Below are 18735 nucleotides of genomic sequence, written 5' to 3'. Positions count from 1 at the left end.
CTAGTGCAGGTTTACACAAATTTTGTACCAACGTATAATGACAATGGACCAAACCTGGGCAACACTCAAGATAATGTTAAGTTACCAGTTCCCAGTTAATGTGAGTGTTTTGTGGACAGACTTGATGCTAACATTACTGAGGAATCAGGTTCAACAACCTGTGTTGTTCCAGTGTTTTATCATTTGTTCCAGAATTTAAAGCATTTCACTGGAGTCAAAACACAGCCTGAGGCTCCTCATTGGAGCTGCAGAACACAATAAATAATGGATAAAACTTCTCAGTGCCAAGTTGTGTCTCAAGTTTAGTGGCAAATGGTCAGAGTGGGCATCTGCGGCCCCGGCAGATGGGGTAGAAGTCTTGTCAGATCCCTGTGCAAGAGTGCAGGGCCTGGCCACAGATGGGATCAGTACCAAAGCACGTATGCTGCATCCAACTGTGAAATGTGTCTTCTCTCTTGTAGCTGAATGCACAACCTGGTGGGTTAGACTTCTTTTTTTTCCCTCTTTTTTTTTCCCTTAATAAAGTCACTGCAGTGATGACCTGTATTGTTAAGCCTCAGCGCTAAGAGCTTGGTATCTGGCTGGGAATATGGTATCTTTAACAGCAGAGCTTACTGAAGATGCAAATAACTTCCTCCCCTCAGAAAAGTTTCTTTTTTTTTAAAGAAAAAAACAGACATTTTAAATTTGATTTGCTTTTTTGTTTTTCTTTTGTTTGTTGTTTTTTTTTTCCCTATAAACCTGAAAAATGTAGGTGTCTAGTCACATACAGGTCTTAGCAAGAAAGAAAGTTCGAGAAATTCAAGCCGCCATTAAGGTACGTTTGGCTTGCCCAGTTGTAGGGGGCTTTTCATCTCCATGGTTACAGGCTTTTCCTTTGTTTCCTCCCTTCCCCTACCCTGCAGGTGTCTAGTCACATTCAGGTTCTTGCCAGAAGGAAATCTCGTGATTTTCATTCCAAGCTGAAGGTATGCGCTTTTCTGCTTTTGGGCTTGTGGTTGCTATGCCTGTCCCTTCCTCCTCCCCGCGGTGATGGGGCGAGTGCCTGGTGCTGCTGTGCCTGTAACCTCGTTTTCCTGCATGTGGTAGCTGTCTGCGTCTCTTTGTGTTTAATCTCTGTTTCCTGCACTAGCATCCACATTAAAAACGTTGTTTTAACACTGTCCAAATGCAAAGTGAACTACTACTCTTTGTAACAGCTCAGCACCTTTACCTGATTTTTAACCTGTTAGTCTATTTTTTATTTTTTTTTAACAGTCGAGTGCTAGGAGTGTATTTAAATACACGGGGGTTTTATGCAGTTGTGTAGATGCTTTTTCTTTTTTTTTTTTGCTTTTTGCAAAAGGGTAATTGGGGTAATTGTTTTCCGTTCCCAAATGTTTTTGTCTGTGCTTTTGAAATGCTATCAAGAATATTTAAACCAGATCATTTATTCCATGTGCTAGAGAGCACAGCTTATCAAGATTGCTCTACCTATAAGGTGTTTCTAGAGTACAATCTAGTAACACTTCAAGTTACATACCATTTACAAGTTTCCCTGAAATTTTATTTTTTAAAGTAAAATATTGACATTTAATCTTTGGAGAGCCTCAGCCAGAGTCCTCTTCAGGGAATATTAAGTACGTTTGCTCAATCTGATGTGATTAATTGTACATGTCCCTGTTTTCCCTGGTTTCCATAAAATATATTCTAAGACTAAAAAGGAAGTCTTGGAAATGCTTAATAGGGGTTTCTTGGATTGCTTGTTTTTTCAAGTTCTCCAGTGGAGATCTTGAGACCCTTTTTGTTTTGTTTTCATGTTACTTAACAGTGGAAGAGGAGCTTTTGCAGTTTTCATTGTTGATTCTTTTTCCTTTTAATAAAAAGCAAAGGAACTTGTAAATCATTTACTTCCCTCCATTTTTCTTTTTGTCAATTTTTTTTCCAGATGAGAACAAATCACGGGGCTTTTTTTTTTTTTTTCCCCCTAGCTGAAAAGCGAAATTTTTCAGAAAACAATTTTCACAGTACTAAGCAGTAAGCACTGTGGATGCTTACCACGATCCTAGAACCGCAGCGTATAAATAACAGCCTGGCTTTGTAACAGGCCTCCTTGACAGAAGCACTGGGGTTTTCGTCCGCAGTGGGCAGCATGCTGGCAAGCTTGTATGGCTGTTGGTGGCTGGCTGGTTAGCTGCACTGGCTGAGCGATTGGGGTTCATAAGGAACAACTAAGACAACTTAAACATACTGCTTTTTAACCGAGGGTGCAATAATACAGAGATATGTAGCATTTTAAGCTTAAATTGTCAATCCTTGATGCCTAAGATTAAGTATATAAATAGGTGGCCTTACTTTCAGAGGTGCAGAGCACCAGCAGCTCTCCGAGTTTTAAAGGACTCGTGGGCGCTCAGGGCAAGAGAAATCAGAAAGCCCACTTAGATACCAAAATACAGGCCTAGGAGCCTGACAAAAATATTGAATATAGTGCTCTCAAATCTCTCCCTTTCTGAATGCCTAAAATAGCTTAAAATATGAAGACACAAAGAAAAAAAAATATTTAAGTGCTGCACCTGCTATCTGACTTTTATTGAAGGTTTCCAAAGAAAAAAGAAGCTAGCTAAACCCTCATAATATTTGAGACCTTTAGCCTAGATGCCATTTGCAGTAAATAGAGATCCAGAGGGTTTTTTTCTTTCTAAGGAGTCGCCTTCAGGCCTCGCTGCCCCTGCCCACAGTGGGTTGCAGCTCCTCCACAGCTGAGTAGTATGTGGGGGAGCCTCCATTTTCATGCAAGGAATTGATTGCTTCAGGAAAAGTCTCCCACCTCCACCCCTACAATGCTCTACAGAGATATTGGTTCCACCTCTCTACAACCCATGCTGATGACAAAGTGCATGCTGGTAACAGAGGTCTGCCAGCCCCTGGCCTTGCCACCTTCCAGGCATCCCTGGTGGCGAAAGCTGCCCCAGCCCTTCCCGAGCAGGTCTTGCTGGCCAGTGGGTCCCAGCCTGCTCCTCCTGCTCGCAGGTCATCATGGTGACCCCGGGATTTAGCTACCCCAGGAGCCCTGATGATTCATCCACACCCACTGGCTAGAGAGTTGATAAGAAGGGTGGAGGAGCCAGGCTCTCCCCTATCCCTTGTCTTTTTCTTGCCATTCTTTGTCTCAGCAAACAAGGCGTCGTGGCACAACACCAGCCCTCTTGTACAGGCTTCTTCAAGAGAAGTTGCAGCCTCCCACAGACCTTTTTCTCCGATATGGAAGAGATGAAACTGATGCAAGGAGGTGTCATGGCACAACATCAGTCCTCTTGCACAGGCTTCTTCCAGAGAAGCTGCAGCCTCTCACAGACCTTTTTCTCCTCACACGGAAGAGATGAAACCAATGCAAGAAGGTGCCATAAGGGACCTGCCTTTATGAGAAACAGAGCCTTTGCTTTTCCTACCACGGAGCTGCAATTACTCCCTAGAAGTGGAAGAAGCAGCTGGTTTTGGACCTGAGAAGATGTCTGCTACTCCAGATGTTTTGTTAGGGCCACTGCTAGTTTTTCTTATTATTCCTGTATAGAACCATCTGTATGGTCCAGTTTTCTTTGAAAACTGCCTGAGAAGGATATTACTGATGCAAAAGTAGGACAAAGTAAATACATGTTGGCATCTGTGATTGCCCATTGTTTCAACGGAGGCGATTTTGGCAGCAGCCTGGGCTACCCTATCAATCTCCTCAAGAAGATGATGAACTCTTTTTGTCCTGGAATGGATGCTGCCCACGTTTGCTGGTGAAGAGGTGACTGCGAAGATGATGATAGCCAACTGAAGCACTGTTTCTGACCTGGGCTAATCTTATCCTTGTAACAATGAGCTGGTGCTTGCAATTACTCTGTAAAACCTTTGATTGGTGGCATCCAGGGGAGCCGTTACAACTTAAAAAACCCACATATATCTGATGTCATATTTCCTACCCACAGCATGAAGGGCAGCCACTCCATGCATTAATGCAGAGATCCTTCGTGCCAGCCCATAGCTAAGAGTTTAGTCAACTCTGACCCAAGGTCATCTCCGTCTCCCATGCTTCTTCCTCTTGCCACCAGACATCCCCTCTGTGCACCTCCCAAATGTATGTGGGGCAGTGTGTTGCAGAGAAGCTGATCACTCCTTGCATGCTAGCACTTTTTTAGCTGAAATAATGATAAGCACTTGAGGATTGCAGAGACATGGTGTGGAGGCTCTTGTCCTCCAGCTGACATCCTTGCAAGAGGCTTTCTTCATTCTGCTTCTTTCTGCCTCACCTTCATCTGAATCCTTCTCATGGCAAGCAGGCAGATCTTCCAGCGTTTTTTCTCCAAAAATCCAAATGGATGGAAAGACTTCAGAGTTGTCTGCACCCATGGTATTGGATAGGGCATTATTGAAGATTATCTAATAGATTGAAATCTCACCTGCTTGCCATAAAGTCTGCATGGTCTAGCAGAGTCCCTTTTCTTTGATAGTAAGTGCCTACAGTCACTCTGGACGGATGGATCCTTAACCTGCAAGAAAGAGAACTTCTGCCTGTTATTGCTATTGCTGCATTTCAAGACCACCAGTAGAGAAAGTCCCATCAGCCCTTCCAGGGCTGTTGTACATTTTAATTCTTCTGGAGTTTTTTATCTTAACTTTTGGAGGTTATTAAAATCTTCCTGAAGTTACAGAAACTTCACCTCATGAAAATGGAAACAGAGGCTGAGGTAAAGCTGTCTTTGGTGACAGATCTGAAAGGTGGCTCCTCTTAATGACTTTTCCTCTCATGCAGAGACTGGAGGAGGCAAAGCAGAATTTTTATGCTCCAATATTGTATTTCTGTGTCAAATACACCAGTCCATAGTGTTAGGTTACAGCGTTTCCCACCTTTGTACTGGCAGGGAGCGAAAGTCACCTCTGTCTATTCAGGAGAAAAGATGGATTGAAAGTTTTGCATAAATAGAGAGTAAAGGTCTTCACAGCAGGATATACATCTATTTTAGACTTTCATTTCAGATATTTTTTCATAGCACAAGATTAATTAAACAGAGACAAAAAAGAAACATTAAAATGCCTACAGTTCACACCTATTACATGTTTTAAAATCCTTTATTCTACATTCCGCATTGAGGGATAAAAAGGAAATATTGTTGTCAATTATAAAATGCTAAAGATAGCTCTATACTTTTTAAATGAACGATGATAAAAGCCTTGAAAAATTCCCTTTGATGTGAATGTAGTCTTCAGCATTTTGAAATACAATAAGATGGATTAATTGCTACTCATTAGGCAGCAAGTTGGGACAGCTTTGAATGCGCATTCTCTTCTTGGCATTAGCTATTGCCTGGCTGAAATAGCCAGCTTTTGTATTTACTCCTGTCTTCTCTAATAATAAGCAAATTGGAGATCAGGGCTAGAAACACTGAAGTGCTCTCTATCTTTTGTCCAGAACAATTGTATATTTTCATGATTCGTTTATCTTTTTTGAGCTACAGCTAATTATTGCAAAGGTTATTTGAATCAATATGAGATCTGAACAGAAATAACAGTTGCAAAATTGCTTATTAGGAATCTATTTTATTGTAATGTTACTGTAATATCCATTTTGTGAGCCAATTGTTGTTTCTTCTCTTATGTAATTTTTTTTTCCTTGCAAGAAAAATTTTGTGTTTTAAATATTGGTACAGGTTTTAGGGCCTCTTGAATTATTATTGTGTTCTGTTGTGCTTACTTTTCCTCATACTGTCTTAGATTTTTTTTTCCCCAAACTCATAGATAACATGATATTCAAAGCTCCATTTATCATTCTGGGATAACAGTTTTTATTTTTTGCTGTAGAACTCGTTTGAACTGATTGATCGAATTATTCTTCTGTTTATGTTGGATTAAAAGAAAGTCAAGCACAAATCCTTTTGTGCTTGTCATGTAGAACTCGTTTCATGTGGGGCTTTTATAGATATTAAGATTTATAATTGGATGATACTGGAGAATTATTATTATCTAATTGAACTATGTATTTTGCATTCCAAAACGAATGGGTGAAAAGTAAACCTCAAGGGTCTGATTCATTAAAAGTTTTAGAGTCTCCTTGCATTAGATTCTTAGCGTTTGCACCTTCCAAGAGCAAAATATTTGCAACTGCTGCCATAAGTAGTCAGCTAAAATGTGGCAGATCCTGATCTCCGTTACAGTGATGACATTTTAGGGGTTTAGTGGAACTAGACTAGATTTCCACTGATTGTACTCTAAATCCACTTTGGTAACTTTCATTACTAGTTATGTTCCACAGCATAGACTTTCGAGGGGAGGGGAAGGCAGCTGTCTAAGAGTACAGTCTGTTACTCCAGTGTTGTTCCTGGGCAGCAGCAATCCCATCAGAACTCATAAATTAAGTAGGGTCAGGCCAGGTCAAGACCAGATGGGACCTACCCAAGGAATACCTTAAGCTCCATCAAGATTTAATGTTTCTGTAGGAGATACTGTCTCCCAAGCCTCTGCCGAAGCTCTGCATGGGACTCTGCAGCATGCTGGACCGAACTTTTATTTTACAAAAACAAGTGTAAACCCAAAAGGATTTCATAGAGCCGCACAAGTGAAAGTAAAACCAAACCCATACCTTCCTCCACAAGATAGGAAATCAAAGTCTTCACTATTTATGGTTATAAAAAAACGTTCGTGTTTAGAGTAGAGATGTTAACCCATTTGTCCTGGCGAAATTCCAACCTGGGTAATTACTGTAATCTGCCTGTTTAAATTACCCCTGCTGTTTTAATTGGATATATTACTTCTCTTGCTGCCTAAACTGTGATGTAATACCATTGTGTCTTATTAATCAGTTACCAGGTTTCATCCCAGAAGCAGCCCTGTTGCAGGGATAGGTAGAAAGACTCATTCCCTCCTGGTTACAAGCTCCCTCCGTTACAGTGTTAAAAACCCCCAAAACAGCATATACCTTTGTTCTTTGTTTTTTTTTAAATCACAGACAAGCTAGTATATAAATTTCAATAAAGCGATTTAAAATCTGGTATTCCCATTTGTTTTTGAAGACTATGAAGTCTGCCTGAATATACAAGCATAGGCCACCACCTTGCAGCTCTCCAAAAATGGTCCTGGAGATGAAAGTGCTTTTTTGCCAATGGAAGTCAGGACTTTTTATGTGTTTGCATTTGATTTTGAATTTGATTTATTTCATGTTTGAATGGAAGTTTCAGTTACTTAGAGAAAAACTGATCTTCAAACTATGCAGATGTTCCTAAGCCTACAGAAGGTGAAAACTTCCTATTGATGTGTGTCCTAAGTCTGTTGACGTCCTGTGGAGCTGGCAGATTTGTCACCACTGGGACACTTTATAGGAGTCATTGAAACACCTCAAGACTAGCCCTGTTGCAAGGGCTGTATTTCTGAGCTGTTTTGCTAGATGTTTTTGTTTCTCTCCATCTTCCTAAAAATGTAATCAGTCAAAGAGGATAAGATGAATGGCCACCACAAAATGCAGAACATTCTAGTGTGAGAAGGAGCAGTTTGGCAAGAAGGAAAGCACATCCCTTCGCATGTCATGATATAAAAGATATTTTCTCCTTCCGAAATACCTCTCACTGTTCCTAAAATTAAGGAGTACTGTCTCCCTGCTAGTGGAAGCTAAGAGCTCCACAGGACGGTCTTAGCTGCTCCTTCTTCTGTGCAAAGAAGGTCTTGAAGGAAGTGAAGGAAAATTTCTTGAAGGAAATCCCTGTTATGGTGGGATTTACCAACCGTAACTGTTGCTATGTAGAAGTTGGATGTCCAGGCTCCTGTTCTAGTCCTTGGACAGTGATAGTGATCTGATTGCAGAAAGTAATGTGCCGCAGTTGATTTTGTTGTGTGGTAAGAAAGAAATGCATTCTAAGTGTTCACAGGGGTTACCTGTTTGCCTTAGACTGGAGACTTTAGATGGCTAAAGCGAGGTGAGATGAGCTATGTCATAGATACATAATTTGCCATGGGCTCATATAGCTCCTAGATAAGAACTTTTGTATCCCTAACAAAGCTTTTACTTTTAAATTCTTCTTTATTTTAGATCCACCTAGCAGTAAGGCCCTTATAGCAGCAGAACAGCATGAGTTTGGGAAATTGGCAGGAGGGCAGGCACTGGCTGCACCTTCACATGGTGGCAGTGGTGTGGCTGGTTAGAACCAGGAGGCGCTGCAGGAGAGGAGGCTGTAGTACCACAGCCGTTTTGGAGGGTGAAAAGGTTGTCACAAAAGCTGCTCACATCATTTTGGATGTTACTAGGGCCAAGAGGCACGCGTGTCTCTTGAATCACGCATTTCACTCACAGGAAATAGATTCCCTGTACACTTGTTTTGGGTGAGACTTGCATGGTTTGGCATTTCTGAGCCAGCTCACCTAATAAAAAAGCGGGGGAGTAGGTACGAAAAAGCCTAATGGGGCTAGCTTCTCCATATTGCTTAAGCACATCTCCTTGTTTTCATGATGAGGGTCCTTCTTACTGTGCAGGAGGGTAAAGGGGTTGGCTTTCTGGAGAGCTGCATGAATCTCAGGATGCTGCCACCTCTTAACATGCACCAAAGCATTTTTTAACCCAGTGGTCTGTAGACATCCAGAGGCAGACAGTGAAAAATGCTATGCACAAACCTCCTATGCACAGCCTGCTACCCTGGGGCAGGAAGTGATGATGCCAGCGGCTGGTAGAGCCAGAGCTGACTTCCAGCTTAGCCAGTGAATTAGTTGTGCTAATATGGGAAACTGCAAGTCGTAGAAACCACCACATTTTGTTCATGCACTGCTGAATACTGTGTCCCACTGCACAGCAGCAGGACAGAAGCTGTTCTATAGATGCACTGTTAGCTGTGGCAAGGCAGACCCGAGGCTTAGACAGGTCAGGAAACAGTGACCAGTGTGCAGGAGGCAGCTCAGGTGAGCCTGCAGGTGTTAATGCTGCTGCAGGCAGCGGATTGCACTTCAGGCTCACATCCTGTGAGGTGCACAGTGGGGACACTGCTGGACCAGCTACTCCCCTGCTCCACCTGCCGCTCTCCCAGGCTGCATCCCACAGAGGCGCCCACAGGGGCTCCTTGCACAGATCAGAGAAACAAGCTCAGCAACAATCCTCTTCATTCATTAGCTGCAGCTTTCACACAGGGAGGTGGGGTTTATTTCCTCCCAGTGCTTTGTTGTTTTTTTTTTTATCCTTTTTTTTTTCCTTTTAATGAATCAGTCCCTAGGTGAAAAGAATGCATTTGTTTAAACCTGATATTTCATGTTGAGCAAACTGCTCTTCCTTTGTCTCTTACTATTTTGTTCATAATTGTGCTAAGAATCTGCTATTCTACACAAACATTTTAATAAACTGTTTGTTGTTGTATCCAGGTAACAAGCATGGTAAGTATTTTAACTAAACCAAGTATTATGTACCTTAGCTGTGCTTGGCAGAATTTTTGGCTAGCTTTTCCTGTACTTTCAGCCTGTGCTGTTTCTAAAGGAGCTATTCGAAGGAAGAAACTGCTCACCTATAGTACTACTACATATAAGCTTTAGAGGGAGCATATGTGCAAAGTCATGTCGTACATAAGAGCATGCATCTCTTGCCAGCATGCTTGCTACTTTGCTTGTAAAATAAAACAGAAAAGAACCCCAAAAAATCCTTGCCTAATACTGCTTGTGTTCCTTTATTCTAAGTCATGTCCCTAAATAGCAGCACTTATTAATACAGTACTTCTGGATGAGGATCCCTAGTTTACCAGATAGTAACAGTCTGTTGTTTACTTATTTTACCTGACCTAAGAAATCCACTTGGTTAACTCTGTTGCATTAAGAGGCTTTCCTTTTCTATTCTGTGATCATATGTTTTCGGCAGTGACTAGGATTCCAAGCGCTACTCTAATACAAGTAATCAATAACAACTCATCTTTTCCTAAACTTGTTCCTGTATGCTTGAAAACAGCAGAAATTGTATGGCTGATTGTTTTCTTTGGGAACACTGTAAATCAGTCAAATACTACAATTGGAAGTTTATAATGTTATTTACATTTTTTTGTAATCTAGCTTTTAAAATACCTTATCTAAAACAAATTACAAAATGTTTCTAAATGTTTTCTAAGCATGAAGAAAAATCTGACATTGTTTGCGAGTCAGTCACAGTTCTGTGTTCTCATTTTACAGTATAATATGAAAGGCAAACTTCTCTTAGATCTAAATGATAGAACTCAAATCTCAGTGCTCCCTGTCCTGCAGAGAGCCGTAGCAGCAGACCGTGTTTAGTCCAGCTTGATTTAAAATGAGCAGAATTTGCCCAGATAAACAAGTGGGCAGCAGTTTGCTTTCCCAGAGCTTCCTGTGTGTTGGTAGAGCAGACTGTGAGAATTCAGGTCTACCATGCATGTCTGAGAGGAGGTTTTGCCTTGAGGTAGTTAAAGTGTTAGACTCCGTGCTGTATTTTTTTTTCCTGCATGGTTTGCTATTTTTGCATTTTCTGTGTGGCTTTTTAAATTTTTAGTTATGTGCTTGTAGCTGCAGTTATTTAACATCATTTGTTGTGCCAAATGTTTTAAGACCTCGTGTAATTGTCATGTTAAAGGATCAGACAGCAAAGGACAAAGCACTCCAGCACATGGCAGCAATGTCATCAGCTCAGATAGTCTCGGCTACTGCTATTCACAACAAGCTCGGCCTGCCAGGAATTCCCCGTCCTACATTTCCTGGGGCACCTGGGGTAAGTTGTTAGCTAACTCCCCAAAAAATCTCTGTTTTCTCTAACAGCGTTCAGTAGAAAACTAAGGCTGACTGAATGGATTAATGCCTTCAGTTGTGTTTGCAAAAAGAATCATGCTTGTTCAGAAATATCCAAAATCTTTCAACAAAGAAAACAATTGTGGATCTGTTTGTTTGTTTTTCTTCTTTCAGTTTTGGCCAGGCATGATTCAAACGGGGCAGCCTGGATCCTCACAAGAGTAAGTCTGAAAATTAAAATACGCTTCTATATGCATTGTGGGGCTGGCTCATGCACTGCACTTTGCTACCAGAGGATATCAGTGAAGCAAGAACTTGCACATTTTTCTAAAAAGGAGTTGTAGGGAAAGGAAGAGCCTTTACAGTGATATGAATGCACATTTGAAAGGTTAGAAGGGATCTCAGACCTCACAGCTGAGGCTGAATATGTAATAAGCACACTCCCTTTTCTCCCATTGCATGGTGAGATGCAGTGATAGTGCCAGGGAAGCAGCTGGTAAGGTTTTGCCTGCAAATAAGTTTCCAGCGCAAACGTTTCCATCTTTTTTTAAATATGTGAGCAATATTGGAGGCAAGGGGGATGTATTTTGCTGCAGGGCAGCAGGTGACTGCATGAGGTCCATTATTGGTTACTGGGGCCACCACCCTTCGGCACCATGGCAGCAACAGCACCATGAGGAGAAAGAAGGCTTCGCACCACTGTTATGATTTCAGCCCTGCACTGGTCTCTGGAGCAATGTTTCCCAGACTTATCAGCTTCTCCCCTACCTTATTCCCTTAAGGTCCATGAGAGTCTTTGTGCCCCTCTAGTTCAGTGTCTTCTGGATTTAGTGGGAGTCAAAGCAATCACCATCTATGCGTGCTGCGACTCTTGCAATGGATGGATCAGGTTTCCTACTGCATGGCTGAGTGAATATAAGCTCCTTGCCTTAAGATGTTGGGTGTAATTCTCATCCCCTTATCTTCCTATTACCTCTTTAATATCTTATCTGCTAAATATGCTACACAAGGAAGAGATATGTTTGTGGGTAAAGATTATTAACCATGTATTTTCTTAATACTGTGTGACTCTAATGGAATTTCCAGTGAATGGCATGGTGTATGATTTTTTTTGTGTAACTCTCTGTTCCAGTGTAAAGCCATTCGTTCAGCAGGCCTATCCTATACAGCCATCAGTCACAGCTCCCATTTCAGGTAATTCTTCCATTTATCCTCTTCTTTAAAAAGACTTCCGTTGTGTACTGAGTGTGATGTATTAATTCCTGAGATGGACAAAGTCACTGTTCCATATCTAGTGCTCCCTGTAGCCAAACCAGACACCAGTCCCAATGTCCTATTATCTGATTACATATGAGGGAAAATCATTGGGTTTGGGGTTTTTTGTTTGTTTCTGCATGTTAGGTAGGAAACACTAATACATATGCAAGGAGGTGCGGTATGTGACCTCCAGCCAACATTGTAGGAAAATACTTTGTATAAAATGAGTAATAAGACATATGTTTCTTTTTTAATAGCTAAATCTCACTTCTATCCATAATAAGAATAAGCCGCAATTTATTTCAAACTGAGGCTAAAAACTTCCAAAAGCGTGTCTGTTTAGCCTTAAGTATAAAATATCTCTGTATATCAGGTTGTTGGTAACTCTTCCCCTCCTGAAGGTCCTGCTCTGACTGGTAGCACTTTGATAAGTACCCTATGTTTATTCAGACTTCCATCGCTCAAATAGCTCAAGCTTTTCCACAGCTTCTTCCCTACTCCCTTTCCCAAGTTGATTTCATAGCTAATTTCAGGAAAGATTGTTATTTCTTTGCAGATGATAACTAACTTTACATCTCCCTTGCCAAATGACACCATGCTCCTTACCCTATTTGAACAGCAGTTTTCTGGCTCTTCACCCAGTTTTTTTTATGATTTTCTAACTTGCTGCTATTTAATGCTTAAAACTAAGGTTGCCTTTCTGCATCCCTGATTATTTCCTTTTTCTCAATATTCCCAATTTATGACATTGTTTTCTAAGGCAGACATTTTGAATTATCTTTTATTCTTCCACGTTTTCTCTCAGAATAGGATTATTAGTATTTCCAAACTAGTCAAAACTCATGCATGAGTTTTTGCTTCATTAGAATTACTGTTCAGGTCTAACCAGTCATGTTTATAATTCCCTATTTCATACAAATTTTGTACCTTCATTGCCTAAATTTGAGGGTTGGAGTCAAGATACTGTAATACTCTCGTTATGGGGTGTGGACAACACAGTACTTGTAACCTCTCTCTGATTCTCAAACTAGTTCAGGATTATCTTTGATTTCTAACTTCTAGTGCCTCTCCTATGCCTTCCTTGTGCGTGCATCTCTCCCAAGACCAGTTTTGCCTTTGAGCTGCTGCCTTTCCCTTCTTCCTTTACTGTTTTGTTTCCTTCTCATCTAATTTTCCATGATGAGCAGCAAGAGATAGCATTTATTCTTTCTCTTGAGGTGAATTAGAGGTGGTGGTTAACATCTCTTCTCTCTCTAGATCATGTCATTCCCTCTTTATTATCAATTTAAAACCTTCTTTTTCTTTTTAGGGTATGATTCAGCTCTCTACAGTAATTATTTATTATTATCTGTAATATAATGCTGCCTAAAAGCTCCAAAAGAAGTCAAAGACCCAATGTGCAAATACATAGTAAGAGACAGCCCTTGCCTTGGAAACCTTATACTCTAAATAGGAGAGAGGAATTGAAAATAGCAGAAGAAATAGGCAAAAAAGAGGTGATTTACTTGTAACGTGTGGCACATTAGGAGCCAGAAATGGAGACCAGTTCACTTGACTCCCAGGGCATTAATATCTCCTGTGAGTCTTGCTACCAATTTCTGAGGAAGGGTCAACTGTAAGTCTACATGAAGTCTCTATAAATCTCTGTAGTATATAGTTTAAACAAAAATTCTACGGTGAGTTACAGCCTCAAGGAAATAAAGAAGTAGGTCTTTTATTTGTACCATTATTAGCTTGCTGGATTTGGACCTCTTTTTCTACATATTGTTATGTGTTTTTCCAATTTTAACTCATTCTGAATTCATTATTTACCCAAATTAATATAAAAATCCAAGGGCCACATGCATAATTCCTGATTATATTTAATTCAGAAAATATAAACTGAGGAATTATCAACTTCTTCATGAAAATTATTCCCTTATTTTAGGATTTGAGCCTACGTCAGCTCCAGCTCCCTCAGTCCCTGCATGGCAGGGCCGATCAATTGGTACAACCAAGCTCAGGCTGGTGGAGTTTTCGGCTTTCCTTGAACAGCAGAGGGATCCCGAATCAGTAAGTGTTGCCCTCGTGTCTGCTAATCTTCAACTTTTTCCATTGCTCCCCACCCTCTGAGAATGCTTCCCAGGGATAAGCTTGATCAAACACACCTGGTGTTTCTGCATTTGCTACTACTTGATATCATATTCCTTTCACTGTAGTGCCATGTTTTCCTTTCTTGCCCTCTTTTTCCCCATTTGCAAAAGTAAGAGGCCTCTCTGAAAGCAGGTGGGGTTTGCTATGGCGCGTCTCTCACTGTTGACCTAGTTTAGCAGTTGTACCAAATTGCATCATGTTTTTGGCAATAATTCAGTACTTGAAACTTCAAGCTAAAGCCTAATCTATTTCCTAACAGAAACAAAACAAAGACTTGCGTAGAAACTATCTGTATTATTTTAAATATCTGACATTTGGGATAGCCTCTGAGTGTCAGCATTGTCCCTTTTGGTTCCAGCACCCCAAGCATGTACCATTGAACTGTGTCACTGTGTGACCACCTGTCTAGATGCCCAGTTGTTCAGCCTTCCTTGATCTCTAATTCTGTTTTAGGGTCCAATCCAAAGTCTGGATTTTTTTTTTTTAGTTATTTTCAAAGGAAGGCTTTTGTTTTGTTTTGATTTTAGTCTCCACTCTACATTTGCAAGAGTACTTTATGGAGTTGACTGCAACGTTTCATCTACTCCAGTTAGCCTTGAACCTTGATATTTGTCATCATATATTTACCATGAACATTTGTTAGTAGCCTAGCACTGCATCACAAATAAATCAAAAGAGCTTCTTTCAGCTCAAACCTGAGAGTTTTTACTGAGATAATTTCTGAAAAGCAAATACTGTCATGAATGGCTGATGTAGACAGGCCATTCTTGTTCAGATTCCTGGTAAAATACAGTAGCTTGGAGCAGCGAGAAGCTATCGCTTGCTTTTTATAATTCAACACTGGAAGCCATAGCATTTACAGGCTCTGGCCAAGGTTGTTATCCAGGGAGTGTTTACCTTGCATAATGGAGATTGGAGACATAGCCCAGAAACCGTAGAACAGAAGAATGCTCCTGGCAGAGAAACATCCCAATGAAAATATACCATATCTCAACTATTCATATACTAAATATGTGGCAGTGTGTTGGTTTGCTAAATATCACGTTTTGCCAGGTTCAATTAAGTTTGAGGGAGGAAATGTTTTGCAGGAGCTACAATTATCTCAGCACTTACCTGAGTGTTAGATACTGCATGGTTTCCCTGGGATTCCCTTTGTGTGGCCCTAATTGCCATGCTTTCCCAGCAGTCCTGGCTCCGGTGGGCTAAAGCTTCATTTTAGTGTCCTCCAGACTAATCCACAGCTGGAACAACTTCTCCATCCCCAGACATCCAGTTCATCCAGGCAGTGTTTCGTGCTTCAGATGCAGAAATACAACATACAGGTTTTCTCATCAGGCAGCCTTATTGATATGCAACTGTTAGAGCCCTTGGCTTGGTGACCCCATGTAGCATGTCCTCCTGATCTGTGGGCTCTGCCTTATCCAGATTTCTGCACGCCAAGGTGTTATGCATATGCCTCAAGTCTATCAGGAACACAGGATGTAGCTATGCTATGCTCAGCATTATGGTGCTGAGTGTGAATGAAATGGCATTTCAGTGTATTTTGATTTATTGCTTTACCAGCACACCATCTAATAATCCTTTTTCTATAGGTTTTTATATAACAAAATGATTTGCAAAGCCCATGGGTGTGTATGGTGTAGAGCCTCTGTGTGGCTTTATGTAAAACAGTGAACCAGAGTTCAGCATCCAAGTAACTTTTGTGGTTTTCCCTGTAAAAAAAAATCTTTCTTAGGCCAAGTATGCTCTTCACAGATAACGTGGTTGCCCATCAAACTGCTGGTGTCTGCGACATGACATCAGCTGAGTGATGTGAATATATTAGCAACATGACTGACAGACTGAAAAGGAGAAGATGCTGCTTTGGCATTGAAAGGAGCCACAGGTCCTGCTCTGCTATGGTGACACGACTTGGAGCTGGTTGTGCTTACTCACTGTGTGGGCCAGCAGCTTGGGGACATGTTGGGATGCTCATTTTTCAGGCAGCTGCAGACTCTGGGGAATGCAACACAGCCACTTGCATTGCATGGAAAGAGTGGAGGCCTGAATAAAAGGTTACCCAAAATGGCCCTGTAAATACTGCAAAGCCTTTTTTTGGAGTAAAATAACATTATTTGGAATTCCTGAATGCATAGTGAGGCCCACCTGCACTTGTCCCAGCTTGCAAGCATATTACCGAGAAACCCACCTTTTAAATGCAGAGCCTTTGTGCAGGAGTGTTACTAGAGAGGCAAAAGCATCAAACTAGCCAGACTTGTTCTTAAAAAAACAGTTCCTCACATGCTGTAACACTGCAAAAATAAGACATGAAGAAAAGTCAGTTCCCGGTCATACATGAATCTCAGTTTAGATCATTCTATACACCCGTGCTGCAAGAGAGCCTCATTGCTCTCTACAACTACCTAAAAGGAAGCTGTGGAGAGGAGGGTGCTGGCCTCTTCTTCCAAGTGACAGGGGACAGGACAAGAGGGAATGGCCTCAAGCTCCTCCAGGGGAGGTTTAGGCTGGACATTAGGAAAAATTTTTTCACAGAAAGGGTCATTGGGCACTGGCAGAGGCTGCCCAGGGAGGTGGTTGAGTCACCTTCCCTGGAGGTGTTTAAGGGATGGTTGGATGAGGTGCTGAGGGGCATGGTTTAGTGTTTGACAGGAATGGTTGGACTCGATGATCCGGTGGGTCTCTTCCAACCTGGTGATTCTACGATTCTAAGTGCAGTAGGGCAGTGCTGCATGAGGGCTGCGTGGGGACAGCCTGGGCTGGCCGGGCGGGCAGCTTGGGGAGCTGAGGGATGGAGCGCTGTGGGCAGCATGTCATTGTCGGGGAGCGAGGTGAAGGGGAATTGTTGTTTAGATAAAATTAAGTACATTTGATTATTCAGATCTTAAACGAGGGCATGGACAAAAAAAAAAAAGAAACAAAACCAAAAGCCATGGCAGTGTGACCACTTCCCAGGGCAAAAGCAGATCTGCACTTGCTGGGAGTGGGTGCTGGGCAGCGTTAGTGATGCATGCCTGTCTGCAGAGACAGCTTTAAGGAGCCCTGCCTCCTGCCAGCCCTCCCTACCCGCAGTGCTCCAAAAGTCCTCCTTGGGTATGAGAGCCAAGCTCCAGCCTCATTTAGTGCTATTGAAGAAAAAATGAATTCTGCCTGTGTTTTTAGACACCTTTGTGTCGGTGTGGCATTTCATTGCAGATATGGTTTGCACAGTATAGAAATAACAAAATCAGCAAGCCAAACAAGATGTGTTTTGCGCAATGTGCATATGAAGTCATGTAGGCATGTGCTGTGCTTGCAACGTCTCCTCTATGCCTCTGCGCCTTTGCTGACCTCAGAAACTAGTGCATGTCTATGCTGCTACATGAGAGCCATGTTACAGTTCTCACATATCTTCAAAAAAAAAAGGATATTTATATGTACGTTACACTTCTGGCTTTTTACAGAAAAGGACATAAAGTATTATTTTGATCAAATGAGTTTCCAATTTTATTAAAAAAGATGGCCCTTTTTACCTCCCAACCCAAACCAGGCCAAGAAAGCCTCATGGCAGTAGGGGCAAATAGGCCAATTCCACCTTAAAATGTAACCTGGAAGTTTATGAAATGGTCTTATTTGACATAGCACCTGGGGACAGGACTGAATGATCCTGGGAGGCCCCTTGCTGTCTATATTCCTGTTCAGCAATTAGAAATTTAGGTCTGTTTGCCCATGATGACTCCTGGCAACTTCAGTGGGGCTGTGCGTGGGCACAAAGGTCCACCCACAGGGAATTCATTGTCGAAGTGGGGCCTTAAACATTTCTGGGGTTCTTCCAATGGCAATTGGTGTTTAAAAGTACAAAAGCCCCTCAACGTCAGGCAGTTATGTTAATTTAGAGTAGGCATTCTGGTGGGTTGGAAATGTGCTCTGTAGCTTCTGTCACTTGTGGAGGGCTGTTGACTTTTTCCCCTTGCCTAGCCACGAAATTGTTCCATTTACAAAAGAAAAAAATTACAGAAAGGAAACAATAAACAGTCCTCACTGTAACTCTGCATGGCAGAAGATAGTCTGTAAGATGGCACAGTTGCAAAATCTTGGAATACTGACTCTGCAGCTAAGGATAGGTAAAATTACTACTCCTTTTACATGAAAATCAATTCAGTTTACAAATGTCAAACTGTACTTTCCTTCTGTAGCATTTTGTGCTCAACTGTAAATCCTAAATGGCGCGTTGAAGCTGCCAAGCACCACAGTTTTAGTTATCTTTAATTATTGCCTACCCAATATAACTTTATACTTAATACATTAACAAGTTTATGTACTCATCTCTTGCTTTCAAGATGGGTTTTCCTTAATGGGAGTCTTGTAGTGTTTCTGTGAAACTTCAGGACAAATGCTTAAACTAAGTAATCCACGTTCCCTTACAAACATAAACTGAGTATGCAAGCAGATTAGAAGGGATCTAAGCAGTTGACTGTTACACAAGTAGCTATAAAACTCAAAGGCTATAATACTGAAATCATAATAATTCCAATTATTTTATTTTATATATATTCAAACCTGCTTTCCAATCAGAAAAAAAACCCTGCCACCAAAGAAAAATCCCTTCCATCTCTTTCTTTTTGAGGTTTCTCACTCTTGCTGCCATGCTCATTTTGA

At 41.4% G+C, this 18735-nt stretch overlaps 1 protein-coding gene across 10 annotated transcripts in view; it reads left to right on the top strand.

The window, feature by feature from the left end:
• Positions 1-18735, top strand: part of TEAD1 (TEA domain transcription factor 1) — a 161213-nt gene that overhangs the window by 114830 nt on the left and 27648 nt on the right. For 2 of the 10 annotated variants that reach the window (XM_069857544.1, XM_069857550.1), the window contains 6 exons: positions 906-968; positions 9352-9363; positions 10559-10693; positions 10885-10931; positions 11843-11904; positions 13895-14019. In XM_069857544.1, the coding sequence (XP_069713645.1) occupies positions 906-968; positions 9352-9363; positions 10559-10693; positions 10885-10931; positions 11843-11904; positions 13895-14019 (444 nt within the window). Of the gene's footprint in view, positions 1-754; positions 836-905; positions 969-9351; positions 9364-10558; positions 10694-10884; positions 10932-11842; positions 11905-13894; positions 14020-18735 lie in introns of all 10 variants that reach the window. The other 8 variants (XM_069857542.1, XM_069857551.1, XM_069857540.1 and 5 more) reach the window with 7 other exon arrangements.

This window comes from Phaenicophaeus curvirostris, chromosome 5 (assembly GCF_032191515.1).
Source record: "Phaenicophaeus curvirostris isolate KB17595 chromosome 5, BPBGC_Pcur_1.0, whole genome shotgun sequence".
Taxonomy (NCBI): domain Eukaryota; kingdom Metazoa; phylum Chordata; class Aves; order Cuculiformes; family Cuculidae; genus Phaenicophaeus; species Phaenicophaeus curvirostris.
Note: the sequence above shows the minus strand (reverse complement) of the source record. Positions and strands in the feature narration are given on the sequence as shown.